The following is a 14,984-nucleotide window of genomic DNA, read 5'->3' on the forward strand; positions in this document are numbered from 1 at the left end:
ATGGGTTGTCTGAGTCATCAATCGATTTGACCTATGCTTACTTCTGTAGGCGTCCAACAGAATTCACAAGAACACACCGTGATTCTCAGGCTATCAGAGAGCTGTTGGAGGCTTGTCAGAAGGCCTGCCTATAATTGGAGACCCCCACCTCGTTTTCAGCTCGATTACCATTTGTAGAAGAAATTAGCATAAAAGGAAAGAGATGATCTTTTGAATAAAGAAGCTTTTATTAGGAAAGTATACAAATGAGCACTCTTTGAAATAAAGTTATCTTACACTCTAACTTTCCTCACTTTCTTCACTCACTACTATTGATTCACTCTTTTCACTTGATTCATTCACATATGGGGACATCTCTCCTATTTATAGGCCGTTGGAGTCCAATCAAAAAGATATTTCTAGGCTCCTCTCTTATATATTCTAGATACTTCTTAATCTATTCTTAATCTCTAGAATTCCTTGGAGCCTAAAGAAAAAGCTAAGATACTTCTAAAGTCTTTTTTTAGATACATATTTACAATTTTCAAAAACAATCTAGAAAGATTAATACAAAATAGAGAGATATGTGGAGATTCCAATAAGTTTCTAGATAGTTAGTATTGAGAATCCATATATGAATTAAATTTATTCAACCTATCAGCTTAAAATTTTTTGGTTAAGTGTGGTGGTTTATTCATCTTTGGTATCAGAGCGAAAGATCATGTGTTTGAACCCTGCATTATTGTTTCCTCCCCATTTATAATGATTTCCACTTGTTGGACTTTATGCAATTATCCAAGCCCATAAGTGAGGGGAGTGTTGAGAATCCATATATGAATTAAATTTACCAAAAAATAATTCGTGCTACTAAACGCAAAGTTTTGGATCGGCTACTAGAATTATGGTATTATAATTAAAGACAGAGAGAATATGTGTTGTCTTGCATGTAAGAGAAATAAGGGAATGCAATGAGTGCAATTGTGCTATATTTGTCATAGAAAATCATATGTGTGAAAGGTCTTTGCATGTTAGAGAGAGAAATAATGTTTGGTATTTAGCGTGTTCCAGGAGAGAAAACGAGAAGGGGAAAAACAATACATGGGAGAGAGAAAGAGAGAATAGTAAATGTAAGAGGACGAGAATAGCATGTTGAATATCTATTTTCAGATGCCAACATGACTATAACTCAATGATAATTGACATATATTTTCAATCAAGAGGTTGTGAGTATATGATTGAGATACATGGTTTTTTTGTTTAGTACAACAAGTAGAGAGGAAATTTGAACTCATTTTCTTTTAGTTAAAGACATGCGTCAATTATTGCTCAACTATTTGAGATACGAGGAATACCGTTGTCCTTGACACTTATAACTTTAGTCATTAGCATTGCACACTAATTTACTTGACAAAGTTGTCCTTTTTTTTTCCCTAATAGTTGTACCCAATTTTTCAAATGGTAGATTTCTCTGCCTCTCCATTGAAAATTTAGGAGATTAAAACTTCTAAATTTAATTTGAGGAGTAAATTAGAGGTGCCATTTAAAGTTTAATAATTAAATTGTTAATTTAACCAAAACAAAAAAGTTTTGCAATAAAATTTTCATTCATGTAACCAAAAAATCATGTCACTCCTATTTAGAGTCTTTAGACGACAATATCAACCATGACTAAACTCTTAACTTGTTAAAATTTGACCAAATTAATGACTTTGCTAAAATTTTCACTACAATAATTTTTATTTTTTATGATAAATTTCATCCATACAAATAAATTCTATGGACGAAATTTTAAATTTCATCGACAAATTGTGGACAGCATTTAAAATGAGAGTTTCATTTATACCAACTTTAACTATCTAAATATAACCTTTTTCATATGTATTCGAGAGCGAGGGTAGAATTAGTAATATTGAAAAATAAATTTAAGAGAAGTGATTTTAACAAGAGACCGAAAACACCACAAGACACCTATCTCGAATTAAATACGTCGTATTTTACTAAATAAATCTCGTAAAATATACGCGACAGGACAAAGACAGCCACGTCAGTCGGTCCGCCGCAAATGGCGGAGGAAACAGCTCCGTTCCGTTACAGGGGATATTTTAAACACGTGTCATGTTTTTACATGTCTGACCAAAAGGTTACAGTGGGCCTTGCTGCAGCTGATAACTGGAGTTGACGGTAATAAAAAGCCACGCAAATTTCGGAAGGTTTTGTGGGCGTAGTCACGTGCGTGGCACCGACTGTCAGACGGAAATACGAGAAAAAGGAGTAAATTTTTGCTTTTTTAAATTGTTTTTTCTTTGTTTTGAAGTTTAAGAATTAATTTTTAAAAAAGTAGTATTGGATTTATATTTCTTCAATTATATTATCCACCTTTCCATTTAAGAAATTATCTTCTCAAACTCTACAACAGGTGGGATACAAATTCGAATTGACAATTTTTCGGTAGTATATAGATATCTTAACTCGTTCACCTATATTCAGATTAGCTATAAATCATTATAATTAAATATTACTAATATAATTTGGTTAGCAGTTTTGTTTAATTATAATTGTTTCGCAACTTTAAAAAACACCATTACAATAAATTTGAGAGTTTATTTTTAACGATCTCTATCTAATTTGAGAGGTAACAGTCAGCCATAACAATCATTTTAGCTTATGTATAATTTATCTATTTTTCAAATAACCAAAGTTTTAACGACGTGACTTAATTGCATTAGTCTTTAAAAGTCTCCGAGTATAATTGCTTGAATTTTTTTTTTACCAATCATGTTTCAGTGGTAAATATATACAACTAGGATGAGCTTCAAATTCTCAAATGTACTAAAAAAAAAAATAAAGGAGGGAGGGGTTCAAACTTCTGACTTCTTTGAAAATAATTAAATAATATTTCGATAAATTAATCTATATTTATGTGAATATATGGAATAAAATTATAAGGAAGTTTTATACTTACATGGTGGTTTATGCTTTGAAAAAAAAGAATCTATATAGAAAAATATAATACATTTAAATTAGGTTATAGTGTTTTTTGTAGTGAAGATGAAGTTATGCTTAAAAGTAATTAATGATTGAATTTGTATATACATGGAAAAATTAATTCAGAAAGCATGAAATCCCACAATATTATTTTTGTTTTCTGAAATTTCTTATTTTGAAAACTATATTTTAAGGAATTATTCTATTAAATAATTAAAAAAAAGTTTATTATTTTAGTTTTAAGAAACAGAAAATTATTTTAAACATCATCTTCTAACCATCTCAGATGAATGGTTTAGAAATTGTTTTTTAAATTTTGTTTTCTATATAATAAAAAAAGAAAAGAAATTAGAACAAACATATGTAATAATTAAAGATAACCTAAAATATCTAAAAATCGACGAATTTGAAGCATGGTTCAGCTGATTAAGACACATGTATTCACCGAAATTTTAATTTAATTTTATAGATTTATAAGTCGTAATTTTTTTTAGTCATGATCTACACATATTTGAATAGTTTTTAAAGTGCTTGAAACTCTTATTTTATTTATTGAAATAAGAAGAAAAAGTTAAATTGATTCAAACATAAAAATTATTTGAGCAAATTAACTAATTAAGTCAAACTTGATAAGAAATAAGTACAAAAAGATATGTGAAATTGGGGTTTGAAGTTAAGTGTAACAAAAAGATATCCAATTATATCTTTCTTAATCATCTCTAAAGCAAAATAATTAAAATCAAAAAAATCAAAAAATCAAAAAATCAAATATTTCAAGAGATCTTAAAATATTCCTGTAAACAATTTAAAACCTATTAACTCTGGTGATATAATATTATTCGCTTTGAATTTAAGTCTTTTTAATTTAATTTTAATTTTTTTACCTCTCCTCGATAGGGATATTGTGTTTATTTATATACTCGAGATATTTCTTCATTCTTAACTCACGTAGAACTATACGTTTACAATCTCACAATTATGTGGACGCTAGAAATTAATAGGACTATGATCATAATAGAATAATATTTCTAACTCTTATGAAACTCGTGAACCTAGTGAGAGCCAATAACGATCAGGATCAAGTTGTATAGAAATTTACCCATACGATGTCAATTTTTTGAACTATTTGTCAAATTTCATGATCTTAAAAGTGGTCTTTTAAATTTAAAAGATAAAGTAAACGTCAATTTATATTTTAACAATATAATGGTAAGATGTTGTCTACACTTTAGATCTAATTAGTTCAGAGAATTTTGTTTTTTGGATTAAAAAGCACACACGTTGATAGAGACGTTATCATTATTTACATATCTAAGATCTTCTTCACTTCTAATCAACGTGAGATTATGTTTGCACCCTCAACAATTTTCCCTAGAGTGACTGTTCATTCATTCAATCTTTGCCACATCGAGATTTGCTTATCATAAGTCAACTCATCTCTTCAAATCAGCACACATCATTTACCCGATAGAACTCAACCACAAATCACATTATTTGATAGCAACCAAACCCAACACTTTTTAGTGCACCTTTGACTATCGGAAATTTTCGAAGTTACCAAAATATATTTTAATAAAAAGAAGAAAAAAGAAAAGGAAAAAGAATGGAATATATTCATCTAAAGAGAGAGCACTACTTCCAAAAAAATAATAATAATAATAAATAAATAAATAAATAATTCAAAAATCAAAAGGCAAACTCTCTCATGGCAATCAATTAAAGCTCATGTGGGCTCCCACGCAAAGAAAAACCAAGAAAGAGAGGGAGAAGAACACATGAAACGCCTGATTAAGCGCTCAAGTTTAGAAGTTCGTGTGTAATTCAAAATTTTAAATATATCAGAATATCAAAAGAAATATCGATCGATAAATATTTTTGAATAAGTCATAATAAAAAATATTTAAATTAACAAATCAACCATTCCGTTTTTTTAAACAATTTAAAAATTCTTATCGTTTATATTATATCCATATTAATGTTATTTTGTTGATTTCTTTTAACATTTTGTTGGTTTTTCACGGAAATATCGATTCACCTCTCATATTGATGTTTGAAAATGTTAGACTAGTGTGCATCGGAGTTTGTGAGTGGTTTCTTTTTTCTTTTCCCTGTTTGACTAAAACCTAGGATCAGCATATTATATATAAATCCATAGAGATTAGAGAGTTGAAAGCAAAGCAAAGCATCTTCATAATTCCCTATTCACAAAACACCATTTTGTTTTTGTTTGATTTTGGAGAATGGGAAAAAGAAGTTTGGGTTTCCTTTTTTGCCCTCTACTAATTTTCATTCTCTTTGCTGCCTCTGTTTCTTCTGCAGTTCTTCCTCCTCCTCTCTATCTTGATGGTAAGCAACTCTAATCCACTTTTTTCTTCTTCTTCTTCCATTAATTTATATTAAGTTTTGATTCTATAGTTATTTCCTACTCTTAATTGAAAAAAAAAGAGGAGTTTCTATCCTTTTTTCTTTCCAAAAAAGTAAAATCCATGTGGCTTTTCTTTTTCTTTTTTCCGAATGCACAAATGGTATAGGAAGTTTGAAGTTCAAAATCTGGAGGAAATTCGAAATTAGGTTCGGGATTGAAGAAACTAACACTATTCCTATTCAAAAGTCAAACAGAGTTTAAATTTTGTCGTTTTTTTCCCTTTTATTTCAAACGTCGAGAAGAACCATCTCGATCTTAATAATAGTAACATGTGTTTTTATCAATTTATCGATCAATATATATCATATTCAACCCTATAAATTCTACTTCCATTGGGCAGGAAAATAGTTTTAAATCTTAAAAATTGTTTTTCAAGTGGAACACATCAATAGAAATGCTCAACTTCTCATACTTTTTATATTTGATTTGGTTCTTTTAATATTATATTTAAAAATATATATATGTAGATCTCACTGGAAAAATTTTGTTCCACCCTACTCACTAATATTTTAATGGTGAAAAAAAAATTTACGAGTAGAAATAATTGTTGACAAAATTTTTTTTTCATTAATTACTACATCTTTTAGTCTATATAATCATAGCTCAGCGTAATTGATATATACTTCTTTCGTTGAAGTCCGAGATTCAATTTTCCATATTCTCAAATTATAAAATTACTATATGTTCTGGATTTTGTCACATCAGATTACTTTCTTTTTAAATGAATGTCAATACCAACTCTTTTATTTTAATTTTTTTTTTTAAAGATTGCAGATTCGAAACTCTGATATTAATATATTTTTCTCTATCTTGTTTTAGGTCTTGTCCCAAATGGTGACTTTGAAGAGTCACCACCCAAATCAAAGCTAAACAAAACAGTGATCATAGGCAAATTTTCACTACCAAAATGGGAAATCAATGGCTTGGTCGAATACGTGTCGGGTGGGCCCCAGCCGGGTGGGTTCTACCTACCGATCCCCCGTGGGGCCCATGCGGTGAGGTTGGGGAACGAGGCCTTGATCTCACAGGCAGTGAGGTTAAGACGGGGCTCGGTCTATACGGCGACGTTTGGGGTGACCAGGACTTGTGCCCAGGACGAGGTGCTGAGGGTGGTAGCTGGGGCTCAGTCAGCAGACCTTTCCATTCAAACGCTCTATAGCAATGGGGGTGACACTTATGCCTTCTCCTTTAGGGCTAATAGAAATGTTGTCAAAATTACCTTTCATAACCCTGGTGTTCAAGAGGACCCCACTTGTGGGCCCCTCTTGGATCTCGTCTTTATCAAGCAGATGCCACCTGTGCGTCCCGTTCCAGGTAAGAAAATATTTAGGTACTTACTAGTCAGAATCTTAATGAATCTTTCTTTGTACATTTTTTCTCTTACTTGTCAAAACTTTAATGGTGACTTGAAAAAAATAATACTATTTTGGTATATATACTTTCACAATATCTATTTTGATTCATATTTTTTCAATTTTGTTTGTTTTAACTCCTATACTTTTAAAACGTCAAATTTGGCGCATGAACTAAAAAAAGACAATTCTAGTTTCTTTGTTTTAGTTTCTCATTTTTATATATTACAACTTTAATATGACACTTCACCCATTAAATTTTTTGAAATATAGTCATAAATTTGTATTCAAGAGTTTTGATAATCTAAAAAGTTTGTGTTAAAATTTTACCAATGATGGCTAAATTGGTTATCCTTTAATGGGGACCAAAATGGACGTTTTGAAAGTATAAAAATTAAAATAAACAAAAGTTAAAAATACAAAAATCAAAATAGACATCTTAAAGGTAGAAGTAAAAATAGTATTTCAACCTCTTTTTTAAATAGAAAAAAAAATTGGGAAAGTAGAATCTCGAATATATTTTCCATTAATAATGTAACTATAACTCTTATTGTTTATGGAAAAAATAATAATCTTATTTACTCTTTTGTTTTTTATATATAGAAAGTCATTTTCATATATATATGTATTGTTATTTTGAAATTTTGAAATTTGACTCATGAGTTAAAAGGTTAAATTATAAAATTGGTTGTTTCATTGAGTTTAGTTTCAATTTAATCTTATAGTTTCAAGTGTTTCAATTTGGTCCATATTTGTCGGGTCAAATTTCACAAATCATCTTTATGGTAATCGCCATGACACATTTTCTATATACTTGCTAATGAACTAGTTTTTTTTTATTTGACTAACTCGCTCGCTATTTTAAGATTATTGAGTAAAAGAATAGGAGAGAGTGAATAAAAACCAGTTTAAGGAAAATTTGTGAAGTTTGACCAGACCGTAGAGAATTGGATCTAAACTCAAACTATAATGATTAAATTGTGAATTATCCTATTCTAAAAGTTATGCTTTTTTAGATAGAATTGTTATCAAACGGGATCTAAATCGGGTTAAATCCTTATGTTTGCAGGAAACCTAGCGTTAAATGGAAACTTTGAATATGGTCCTCATGTGATAAACAACTTCTCCAATGGAGTCCTCCTCCCTCCAAAGCAATTTGATCACATCTCCCCACTCCCAGGCTGGATCATTGAGTCTCTCAAGCCTGTAAAATACATTGACAGAAGGCATTTCTTTGTCCCTTCAGGGAATGCAGCCATTGAATTGGTTTCAGGCAGAGAAAGTGCCATTGCCCAAATAATCCCAACAGTTCCCAAAAAATTCTACATTCTCACCTTCACCATTGGAGATGCTAGAAATGGCTGCCATGGCTCCATGGATGTCCAAGCTTTTGCTGCCCAACAAACCATCAAAGTTCCTTTCATTTCTATAGGGCTTGGAAGGTCCAAAACTGCAAGTTTCAAGTTCCAAGCAGTTGCAGTTAGCACAAGGATTACATTTTACAGTTCTTATTATCACACCAAGCTTCATGACTTTGGCCATTTGTGTGGCCCTGTCTTGGACAATGTTATAGTTGTTCCAGCCTAGCTAGATATTGGTACCAAAATATGATGCTTACTTTAAGCCTGCCAAAAGATAGTCATATGAAAGAGTTGTTTGGAACCAAAAGTTAGTGAAAAAACATGTTTGGTTAACTGTGTTCTTGGATTTGTTCTCTCTTTGTTATCATGGATGGCTTGTTTCTAAACACAACTGAGAAATTGTTCTTCTGCAAAATCATAGAACTACTATATAATCTAACCATATGGTGAAAATTTCTAACGGGAAAAGTAGGAGTCACACTGTTCCAACTTAATAGCTAAGATTTTCCAAAATCAGTGACTGAAGCTAACCAGGATTAAGTTGTACACAAGTTTAGGAAAATATAAAATTTTAGAACCGATCTATAAGAAAATAACCCATAATCACAAGTGGGTCAAGTGGCATATTCCCATGCTTGTTGTACAGTACTATAGCTATGTCACAGAACTGAATTCAACAATTATCCTCCCCCTGAAAGGTAACATTTGGGGGAGAATTCAAAATGGAGAAGCTAAGATGTATACTTCAGAGCTCTATGTTTCGTAAGAAGCTATAATCAATTCTAGTATACTCTGTACCCTACGATATTTAATTTGCTTACAGATCAGGCCGGCCTAATCAAAACTTCCCAATCAATTGGGATTACCGAGACTCTCTCTTTGGCAGAGTTAGGACCAGGCTATAAATGAACGGATCTACTCAGAGTTTGTCAAGCAATCTGCAAAAAGGGAAATGGAAAGAAACATGTTCAATTTTCCCGGAAAAATTTTCCAAGTATTTCTCTATACATTAATGGGTTTTGTGTTGGACATGCTTTCTTTTAAGGAAGGCTGGGAGTTGAGAGTTTCTAGTACCATGTAAATATAGGGATCCTGGCGCCCACCTGTTCCAGATCTTTTGATCTCTTCCAGTTTCAACAACCTGCCAAAAGAACAGATAACAAGTCAATTTCATCAAGGTTTTACAGTTCAGACATGAGAATATGTTAAAAGAACAGATTAAATCGATCCCACTCAATCTATAAGCTTCATATGAAAGGATCAAATATATTTCCCAAACTATAACTTTAAACCTTCGTCTATTGAACAGTCGCAACAGTCACCCCATATAAATTATCATCAGAGATGAGAGTAATCTGACGGCATATAGATCATCCTACCGTGTACAGAAAATGTGAGAATTGGAAGCACTGGATAAAAGCAGAGTGAATTACATTCTGAGAGCCTTGCTTGTGTCAGGGCTGTCACCGAGCACTTGGCGTATCTTCACTTCAGAGGAACAGCCACCGGAGAGGTACATCAAAATGGCTTCCGCCCGCCGGCGCATATGAGCCGATGCCACCTGCTTTTTCCTCCAAACGTGACGAATCATTTCTAACTTCTTCTCTGCTCTGGTAACCAGACGACGGCATGGCGCGCTTGTGACCACATTTGAGCTGCTTGACAAGCAAGAGGTCTCCGAGGACGCGGAGCCTGAAGACAGGGTAGCATCGTCAGCAGAAGAGGCATTCCGGTTCTCGGATATCCGTATGAGCTTCGAACGACTCTTTCTCACGACCTGTGCGAAACTTGTTGGAGTTATATATTCACAATCACCGAAGTGATTAGCGACTAAACATTTCATCGATAAAAGTATTCGGACTTGGATTCCATCTAATTGAAGTTACACAAGTTTAAATTCAATGGAAGAAAGGTAAGCAATCAAGAGGAAGCACAATTCGAAAATTCTGATCAGATTGACGTAGATATCGAAGAAGAAACAACAAGGTACCGAAAGCTTAACATCAGGTACTAGAAGGAAATAATAAGCCTAGCATTATTGAACACAGACTCAATTCAGAATCCGATCAGATCGAACTCATCCAGAAACTAATTCAAATCACAAAATCCAAAACGCCGATCCAAATCAATAGTTACTTTACTGAGCAGAGGCACAGATTACACACACAGAAAATGAATTCATACACACACAAGAGCGAGTAAACAAAAAGAGCGCCAAAAATACCACATCAACACCAAATTAAAGAAGCAGAAATCAGCTAAAATAGATGAGAAGGAGAAGGAGAATGATCACATTGAGCTTTAGCTCGTCGCCATAAGCCGATGTAGAGAACAACAACGGCTCCTGCTCCCGAGTCTTGGACGATTCATCTCCGGTGAGTATCGAAGAGCACGACTTCGAATAATCACAAAACGCCGGCAACTCTCTCGATAATTTTCCTTCGATTTTCACCTCAAACAACCACTCGTCTCGAGAAACCGACCTACACAGAGCGATCAAAACACATAAACAGAGGTTGAAGGAAACAAGAGAACAGATCAAATTACAGAGAAAACAGAAATTCGAAAAGCGATCCATATTCCGTATGTTACCTCGACGGAGGAGACGGCGGAGGAGGCGGCGGCGAAGTGGAGAGGAGGAGCAGAGCAGAAGCGACCGAGCGTTCTAGAGAGCATGGGAACTCCGCCATTGATCTCTCAATAACGACTTTGTGGCGGGTGCTTCTCAAAATATTTGAATTTTTCCTCTCTCTCTCTCTCATCTGTTTGGTTCATTTTATAGACTTCTTCTTTTTTTTTTATGACATAGACTTCTTTTTTTTGGGAAAATTGAAAGTTTATTTAATTTGTAATATAATCATAAAAATATAATTTCAATTTTAACGAAAATTTATTTATAATGTGGGGTTACTTGTGGTTGTTAGTCTTATTGTTTGTTAGGAAAAAATATATTAATTAGCTCACAAGTGTTGCGACATAACTTGAGTTCCAACCGCCAAAGCGAGCATAGCTCAGCGCTAATTGGCATATTCCTCCAACCGCGCATTTAGAAATACTAGTGTATTACCACGTGCAAATGCACGTAATACTTTTTTTCACCAATACAAGATTAAAAAAATATCACAATTCATAAAAAATTATCATAATAAAAAAATGACTATAAATCAATAAGTATATAATTCAATTATGCCGGTCAAATTAGAAAGTTAAAAAGTTAAAATTTTTGAAATTTAATTCCAAATAAAGCTTTATAGTTAATAATATAAGTAAAAATAAAATATTTCAAAATAATGAAATAACAAAACTTTTCACATTCAACATTTATAAATTTCAAACTTTTATATTGATTTGGTGCATTTAAAATTTTATTGGTCAAGAGTTAAGTTTCCAAATAATATTTTACTTAATAAAAATTTCATTGTTTTTTTTTTCTCTTTTGAGCATTTTGAACTCATCAACTTTTTTAAAAATAAAATACTCATAATTTTACATTTTAAAATTTAGTTTTACTTATTTGAATCATATTTATTCGTGTAATTAATTAATAAAATATAATAACTATTATAAATAAAATAATATATTATACTGCTTCTATAATATTTATTTTTAATCCACTTTTTATTTATTATATTAATTTTAATGAGTTATAAAAATTTATAATTGATGAGAAAAAACAGACATTAATTAGAATTCAAATTAAACATGTTATTATCTAATTATTAGTAATATTTGAAATAGTTAGCTCAAGTGGTTTTTTTTTATTATTTTAAATAAAATATTTCTATAGAGATAAAAAAAAAATCTTTTTAGCTATTTTAAAATATGTCATATTTATTCGTGTAAAAATAAACAATGTTAGTAGAGAATAATATTTATGTATAATTCATATTACATACATACATTTAAAAACTGGATTTTTTTTTTAAATATTGTTCCAAATGAAACTTATTTTAAAAATATAGTTGTTTAATTAAAAATATTGTAGGTTTTGAAACTTATTTTAAAAATATTGTACTTTTAAAAAATAGAAGGTTGGTCGTCTCTAGACGTGGCGCCACGTAATTTTTTTTAAAAATTTGAACGTGAGAGACGACTATGTGGGATGTTCGTAGAAGAGACCATCTGGTCGGTTAATTTTTGGAAAAAAAATAAAATTTGTTATATTATATATTATTTAGTAATTTTGATGTTAAAAACTGTTTAGTGGATGTATTATTATCCTATTATTTCTTTCATCCCAAGTTCGAATCTTGGGTAACACACTTTTTTATTTTATAACCATTAATCATTTCTCTTTTTATATATATATATATTATTATTATTATTATTTATTTGTCTCTTTTTTACCTAATATTACCATTTCCATCCAAACTTCTTTTTTTCTATTCTATATATTATTATTCATTTAATAATAATAAAATTATTATTATTTATATTATTGTATGTTCTTTTATTTTATATATTATTGTTTATACTATTATTTATATTAAGTAAAAAAGAGAAAATAGATGATTATTATTATTATTATTATTTATTTGTCTCTTTTTTACCTAATATTACCATTTCCATCCAAACTTCTTTTTTTCTATTCTATATATTATTATTCATTTAATAATAATAAAATTATTATTATTTATATTATTGTATGTTCTTTTATTTTATATATTATTGTTTATACTATTATTTATATTAAGTAAAAAAGAGAAAATAGATGATTAATGGTTATAAAAGTAAAAGTTGCATGACCCAAGATTTGAACTTGGGATGGGGAGTGTTATCAGTCCAGCAGTACACCCACTGCACCACTAACAGTTTTTTGATTTAAACTACTAAATAATATATAATATAACAAATGTTATTTTTTTTTTCCAAAAATGAACCGATCGGATGGTCGACGACCATCCCACATGGCGCCGCCACGTTGCATGGTCGTCCCTTCAAGAGACGACCACCCTTCACACTTTTAAAACTACTATATTTTTAAAAAAAGTTACAAAATATACCATATTTTAAACATTTTTAATTAAAATACAATATTTTTAAAATAACTTTTATTATTAACATTATTAATAAAAAACACCCTTTAAAAACTTAGTTATAATTAAATTTTAAAATTATAACCATTTATAAATTTCTATAATAAAAATAATAACAATACTAAAATAAGTTCTAGATATTTATAGAGAAGATTCCTACCTGTTTTTCAAAAGATAGTTCTCAAAGATTGGTCCACCTTTGATTAACGTATGAGACCAAATTATAAACAAGATTACCTTCAAACTCCTATAAATTGAGATACTCAAGGTGTTAGGTCACTGTGTAATATGATATTGCTAAATCTGTAAAATTTCGAAGAAATCAAGAAATGAAAAGAAGCAAATTAAGAGAGAGCTAAATTGTCGTATAAAAAAATAGAGATGAACTTCATATATATATACATGTAGGAGATTGGTAAACTTTTGAAATTCCAACACCTTTTTAATTATATTATTAATTGCAATTAAAGTAAAATCATAAATGGTTTGAAATAAATAAACAAAACTTTTTGTATTCAAACTCTTCACATTCATAACCTTCATATTTTTATTAATTAAAATTATTAAAATAAAAAATGGTATGCTTAGTAAATATAAAATTTGATAAAGGATAAAAGGGTCTAAAAATATTTTTATGAGATCCTCCATTTTTAATATAGTATAGATATTAGAAAGTTTTTAAAGTATAAAGATGAAATAAACACAACTTGGAATTATTTTACCGGCTGAAACGGACAAAACTTATAACTTAATATAAGGTTTTAAATGTTTATAATGTTATAAAAATAAAAAATGCATAACAAATATTTAAATTAACATAAAAATCATTTCACTGGTTTTAAATAAGTTTTTAAAATAATTTATTGTTTTGTCTGAGTTTTTGTGATATTATGGAAATGTTGATATACCATTCGTGTCAATTTCGAACCTATGGACAAGAAAATGTGATGGAAATGTCCATTGGTCAATAAATTTTTTTTATAGCCTCTAGTTTTTAGTTATATGTTTAATTTTATAATTTTTTTTAATGAGTAGAGAAAAATTCTTTGAAGATCTTGTATTATTTACTAGCATCATGTCTCAACCCTAGTTTATTGATATGGTGCCTTAACCATTTGAGTTAATTAAGTTATGCAATAACTCTAAACGGAACAAAGTTCAAAATGAGTCGAAAAATAATTTGTGGTAAAAAAATCGATTATAGATAGAACAATAAGGAATGTTAACTTGAAAATTTTTGGTCAAATTTTTAAAGATTAAAAAGGTTAGCCACATTAAGAGTGGCATCAGGTCTTGCCACATGACCCTCTCGTCCAGAAACACGTGTTTGAGACTCAATTCGAATAGGTTGAGAATTAGATGGACTAGGTAAAGTTACCTATGACTAACCTTGAGAGAGCCTAGCTTGGCAACGACCTAGAAACATAGATGTCATCGATGTAAAATTTGTTGATTGCCAAATGCATAGCGTCGAAATGATCGCTTCTCAAAGCTCTCCTATAGAAGGCAAATTGCAAAAGTAAGTAAATAATGTAATTCCTACTAAGCTTGCCTCACCCGTTTAGACTAAGTACTAACTTAAACTTCGGAATGTACATTTCCGAGTATCGCATTGATACAAATTTTTATTTGCAGGTCCTTAACTCGATTGAACAAGAGTCCACCTCGGGTATCCACAATCTACACCAACAAGTACTATACCGAAACTATCAAGAAAATGAATTCACCCTTTGACTTTAATTAAACTTACTTCAATGATTTTTTCCTTAAGATTGACTTTCAACTTCTTTTAACTTTAAGCTTCATGGCAGTTATGGTGTTCATGAACTGAAATTGAAGTTGGTGA

The 14,984-nt window shown here is 30.4% G+C and overlaps 2 protein-coding genes across 2 annotated transcripts; one reads left to right on the top strand and one right to left on the bottom strand.

The window, feature by feature from the left end:
- Positions 1 to 5,140: 5,140 nt before the first annotated feature.
- On the top strand, positions 5,141 to 8,483 carry LOC111019994 (protein TEEBE). The gene is made up of 3 exons (XM_022296526.2): positions 5,141 to 5,310; positions 6,209 to 6,703; positions 7,811 to 8,483. The coding sequence occupies exons 1-3, from the start codon at positions 5,205 to 5,207 to the stop codon at positions 8,326 to 8,328; spliced, it is 1,119 nt and encodes a 372-aa protein (XP_022152218.1). The 5' UTR covers positions 5,141 to 5,204; the 3' UTR covers positions 8,329 to 8,483.
- A 142-nt stretch (positions 8,484 to 8,625) lies between these two features.
- Positions 8,626 to 10,810, bottom strand: LOC111020004 (uncharacterized). The gene is made up of 5 exons (XM_088118667.1): positions 10,710 to 10,810; positions 10,396 to 10,585; positions 9,536 to 9,879; positions 9,177 to 9,243; positions 8,626 to 9,040 (listed from the first exon to the last, which is right to left on the bottom strand). The coding sequence occupies exons 1-5, from the start codon at positions 10,790 to 10,792 to the stop codon at positions 9,032 to 9,034; spliced, it is 693 nt and encodes a 230-aa protein (XP_087974793.1). The 5' UTR covers positions 10,793 to 10,810; the 3' UTR covers positions 8,626 to 9,031.
- Between the last annotated feature and the right edge of the window lie 4,174 nt (positions 10,811 to 14,984).

The sequence above is a fragment of the Momordica charantia genome, assembly GCF_013281855.1.
Source record: "Momordica charantia cultivar OHB3-1 chromosome 1 unlocalized genomic scaffold, Mcharantia_2.0 BLBB01000001.1, whole genome shotgun sequence".
In the NCBI taxonomy this organism is placed as follows: Eukaryota; Viridiplantae; Streptophyta; class Magnoliopsida; order Cucurbitales; family Cucurbitaceae; genus Momordica; species Momordica charantia.